We start from the raw sequence: 5129 nt of genomic DNA, 5'->3' as shown, positions 1-5129 counted from the left end.
GGAAATGGAGAACTTACCGCCCCCGTTAGAAATTCCAGTCCGGTGAATTGGAGGGTGTTCCTTTCGGCCACGGTTAACTGAGGGATTATGAGGAAGCTGAAGGTCACGATGAACGAGAAAATGTTGAACTTCAAAAGCCACCTCAGAAAGTTGAAATAGGACAGGACACTGGTTCCAAACTTGCCTCCGATGACTTTGAGCGTCTTCTGCCACAGGCTGACGGAATCGAGCAGCTCCGACAGGCCGCTCCTGGGCCTCCGGTACGCCTGGGTTAGGACGCAGAGCACGAGGCTTGACGGGCCCTCGACAAACGTCTACCCATCAGGTCCCACCAGAGCAAAAAAAACGGCTGCTGTTCCTTTGCAAACGTCGCCTCATTTGATCTGCGGGACCACCCCCTAACGCGAATGCTATTACCACCTTCCCAGGTTTGCTGAAAAAGGTGACGCTCGCAGTGGCTAAATTGGCCAAATAACTTGGACCTTCGACTGCCCATCTGGTTTCCCCACACCTGAACTGACCCCAGTTCTATGGCTTTCAGTGAAACGGCCCTGAATTTTGATGCCTCTTCCCTGTGGGTCCCCTTTCATCCCCACTCTTCCATCTCCCCGTTTCCACCCTCTTGTGCCCATTTTGCTGACTGCAGTCAAGGCTGACTCACCAGCGAAATGGAGTTCAGACACTGAGCACAGCAGCTGAGTTCAAGGGTACGATGGGGCTGCTTGCTTTTCTCTTTGTCGACCATTTTCCTGTGGCCAACGGCAGAAGAAAGAGAGAGGTACCAAGGCTGTGATACATTCCTTCTCCAAATATTTACTGAGTGCCTAGGACGGGCCAGGCACGATCCCAGGAGAAGAGAGAGCCCAATTTCCCTGCCTCGTGGAGCTGACACCCTCGTTGGAATAGAAAGACAATAAACAATAAATATAACAACCAAATGGGTGAATGATGGAATATTAAAAGGCGATTTGCATTCTGGAAAAGAAAATGGAAAAACAGAGCGGGCGGGGTGGGAAGCCTGTTACGATTTGAATAGTGTGATATTTGAGCAAAGTCTTGAAGGAGGGAAGGGGTTCGTCGTATGGAGAAGGGACTGTCCCATGCATAGGCAACGGCTAACTCAAAGCCACTAGCAAAACAGGATGGCTGGACTTCTCTATTCCAGGGTCCCATCCCACATTGCAGTTAGCGGTCATGTCTCTTGAGAATCCTCTAGTCTGTGACAGTTTCTCAGCTTTTCCTCATTTATGATGACCTTGACAGTTCTGAGGCGTCCTAGCTGGGTATTGTGCAGACTGTCCCTCACCTTTGGTTAGACTGGAGTTACGAGTTTAAGGAGCCTCCCAGAGAGGGGATGCGTCCTTCTTGTCACATTACTTAACTCCGGGGAGTTAAGTCAATCTCGACCACCGGACTGAGGTAGCATGAACCGGAATTCATCTCTGGAAAAGGTACTTTCCCCCTCGTCACACTCTACTCTTTGGAAGCTGCTCACTAAGCACGGCCCACACCCCAGGTGACAGGAGAGAGGAATATCCACGTAGATCATGCGGAATTCTGTAGAAAGATGGTCTCTTCTCTTGCATTTATTTATTTCTTATCTTTCTAAGATGGGCAAAAGTAGGTGATTAAGGTTCGTGTGACATCTGGGACGGAAGAAAAGCTTCCGGGCCATACCTAAGGTTCCGTTTCTCTTCCATGGTCCTCGGCTGATTCCTGATGGCTTTCATTCTGTCTCTAGATGTCATGGCTATCAGAGATGCAATTAACTTTTGTCCTGTGGGAGAGAAACAACAGAATTCATCTTTTGTCCTTTCCCAGGATAACAGCATTTTAAAACCTGGCGCTGAGGTTAGATTATGCTTTCATAAGAACACAAGGAAAGAAGGACCTAGGGACTTTAGTGACCTCCAAAGGTTAGAAATAAAATGAGACGACAGCGTGCATCTGTGTTAAAGTTCAAAGCCAAAGCAAATGATACCTTGCAGGCAATTCCAATTTAGTGTTTTTCTTTCCCATGACAAAAATCCTTTCCCATGGCCAACGAGAGCGTGCAGTTCGGTCAGCCTCTCTCTCCTCTACCTTCTTTCCAATCCTGGACTGTTGTCACATGCTCCTCCACCCCCTTGGAACGACTGTCCCCTCCTCTCCTGCTAACTTACTGTCACATTTTGAATCAGGGTGGCAGACACTATCGGTGGCCTACCCCAAAGCCATGGCTCCTTTTTTTAATAGAATCTCAATTTTGTTTAGAAATCTATGTCTCTCCCTCCCCGTGGCCCTGAGAGTCTGAGGGTGGGACCTATCTCCAGGGACAGGGGACAGGTCTCGATGAGTCCAAGCCAATCCTGATGGCCCTGTCCCCCTTGCAGGTGACTGACTTAGGCACAGGCATGTGACACGATGCTGGTCAATGTTCTGTGTGTGTGTGGCAGGGGGAGTGTCTGCTGAGGAGCTTCCTGGCAAAGATTTCTTCTGTCTCAAAAAAGCAAACCTCAAAAAACAATGAAAAGACAGATCTTTCCTCTTCCGGGTGTTATTATGTCCACATGTGACACCCGGGACTGCTGCCACCATGTCGTAACAGTGAGGAAGCCATCTGGGTGGCCGGCAGGGGCAGCCAACAAGGCAGCACGCTGGCTCCCTGGTCAAGCTATTGAGCCAGAGCCCCTCACTTTAATGACATACTGTAGTTGAGGTGGAGGGACAGTCCCCAGGAGAGGGCCACCAAATCACTTGGCTGAAGACGAGGAATTTGCACCTCTCCTGAGAGGAAAAGGAGAGGAGACAGAGAGGAAGAAAGGAGAAGGAGGGAGGAGGAGAAAACGAAGATTCGGGGAGACAGCAGCACGACAGGAGATACCCCAGTCTTCACTAACGAGGCTAAATCCACAAAATGGATTATTTTTCCTCTTAGAAATCACCGAGAGAGGCTGGACTTCACCCCTGAAGTATTATCGGATGAAATAAAAACCACATCCAAGAAATCAAACAGTATTTGGCCTCAGGAACAGAGAGGCAGGGAAGTCTCAGCAAAGGCCCAGTTTCGTGGTGAACTTGGCAGTAAGAGGCATCCCATGTTGCCAAACCCAGGATGGGAAGGAATTGGGCCAAAGCAGGACGGGACAGTGGTTAAGGTGTCAGGTTTGCGAATCAGGCAAACCTTATCTGCCAGATCACTTTATCTCCCTGAACCTCAGTTTCCCGCATCGAACACATGGAAATGACACACCCGCCCCGCACAGGTGTGGAGTGCGGGGGGTAAATAAAATTAAACGCGATGGATAACAAAAAAGGAAATGCTTGGCGGAGCGCCAGACACGTGGCATGAGCTTGATGAAGGTCAACTCCTTTCCAGGTGTTAGATGCTCTAGGGTGACCCTTTCCTAGGTCCCTAGCATCCTCAGGTCATCTACCGGACCTACTTAATGTCTCAAAACTAAAAACCCCGAGGGCCACTTGGAAGCCTTTGCTCCCATCTTCCCCCGGGCCCAGTGTCTCACTACCTTGAATATTGTCATGTGAAGTACAGGGAGTGTCTACGCCCACACTTTCTGGGCTACGAAGGGTCTGAGAAAACGATTCATTCAAAGATGTCGAAAACTGTAACGACCGCTTGGCCTTTTTGTCACTCCGGTGACTGCCAATCTGAGGGTCTGTCACATCAATGTCAGACGTGGATGAGACCATGCTGAAGCTGGAGTTCACCAGCGTCTTTTCTGGCACGATCCGATTTGAGGACAGATGCCTTTGGACCTCGGGTGGAACATCCTCGACCTCGATGACGATTTCATTCACTTGGTCATCAGACAGCATCTCTCGCCCCCTCTAAGTCTGGGGCCCCTACAGATGTCACAAAGCGGTGATGACAATCACAGAGGGATGCCCCAGTCACATCTTTTTAAATGCCAGGATGAGACTGCCAAAGCCAGCCCCCGCACAAAGCACAACATAACTCCCCATATCCACACCAGAAGGGTCTCCTAGGAGGAGGTGTGTTTTTCTGACCAGAGTTCTGTCTTGGTAGCCAGGTAAGAAACCAGAAACAGAATCCTTCATTAAAGACAATGGGATTCTAGAAACAGCCAGCAGAAATTCTTCTAAATGGCTCGTAATCAAAGAGAAGGATTTTCTTCTTAGTTTCGTGCCTCTGGCCTAAAACATATATTTTACATTTATAACTTTATATACCAACGGGTTTCTAGTGAGCCCATTATTATCTCCTAATTGCCTTGGGTGGCCCATCCTGGTATTTGTCCGCCTCCCGATAGCCATTCCCCACTTCTGTCCCTCTGGCAGAAGGCTCCTTTCCTGTCCAGGCACTGTGCCCTCTGAGGGTTCGGGGAGTCCTCTTTTACCAGAGGCCCCAAACCTCTTGCTGACTAGATAGAACAGTCTGATGAAATTTAAAGGCATTTCTTTACCCCAAGAGTTACAGCCATTCTCTGCTCCAAATGGAGACTGATTATGTCTCCATGGTTTCCCCTCCCAGGTAGCAATAGCTAACCCTTCTGGAAGATACATGCTTCCTTGAGAAGGATCTTAGGAATCGGGTTAAAGTTTATCATATAGGCTAGGGGGCCGGAAGGCGAGAGCTACTGTCGTGTTAAGTCATGGGGCCCCTCAATTTGCGTTACTAGACTGAAGATGCCGTAGGTTTATTTCTCGTTGTTCACAGATACGCCTCTAGGTTCCAGTACGCCCTGGCCTCTCTCCTCTGCTGCTTCCTTTTTCTCTCTCTCTGTCTTGGCCTCCGATCAGACCTTCATCGCCATGCACGGTGATCCTTACAGAGCTTCCCGACCGATTTCAAAACCTCTGGCCTTTGCCTGTCTGACCGCTTTACACGCCACCGCTATTAATAATTATATGGTGATTCCGAAGAATTTTGATCGATGTGTCGCTACCTCACTAACACGTGTATGAGCAACAGGATGGACACGTGACCCAATCTTCTTTCTTCCAGGAAAAATGCTTGGGCCACGTGTAGGCACGTGCCATGAATAGGGCTGGACGGCATTGACTAACAGACCCGCAGAGAAGAAAGACTCCCTAATGAGCCTGCAGAGCGGAGGGTGTGTGCCTAGGCCTGCTCCTGGTCATGCTCCGTGGCCTGTGGAGAAGGCCTG

General features: G+C 49.4%; 1 protein-coding gene across 1 annotated transcript in view; it reads right to left on the bottom strand.

The window, feature by feature from the left end:
* TMC5 (transmembrane channel like 5) overlaps positions 1 to 5129 on the bottom strand; it is a 39316-nt gene that overhangs the window by 26544 nt on the left and 7643 nt on the right. The window contains exons 5-7 of the mRNA XM_011377513.2: positions 1678 to 1777; positions 662 to 749; positions 18 to 266 (exon numbers count right to left, since the gene is read on the bottom strand). Of these exons, the coding sequence (XP_011375815.1) occupies positions 18 to 266; positions 662 to 749; positions 1678 to 1777 (437 nt within the window). The remainder of the gene's footprint in view (positions 1 to 17; positions 267 to 661; positions 750 to 1677; positions 1778 to 5129) is intronic.

The sequence above is a fragment of the Pteropus vampyrus genome, unplaced genomic scaffold (genome assembly GCF_000151845.1).
Source record: "Pteropus vampyrus isolate Shadow unplaced genomic scaffold, Pvam_2.0 Scaffold314, whole genome shotgun sequence".
NCBI lineage: Eukaryota > Metazoa > Chordata > Mammalia > Chiroptera > Pteropodidae > Pteropus > Pteropus vampyrus.
Note: the sequence above shows the minus strand (reverse complement) of the source record. Positions and strands in the feature narration are given on the sequence as shown.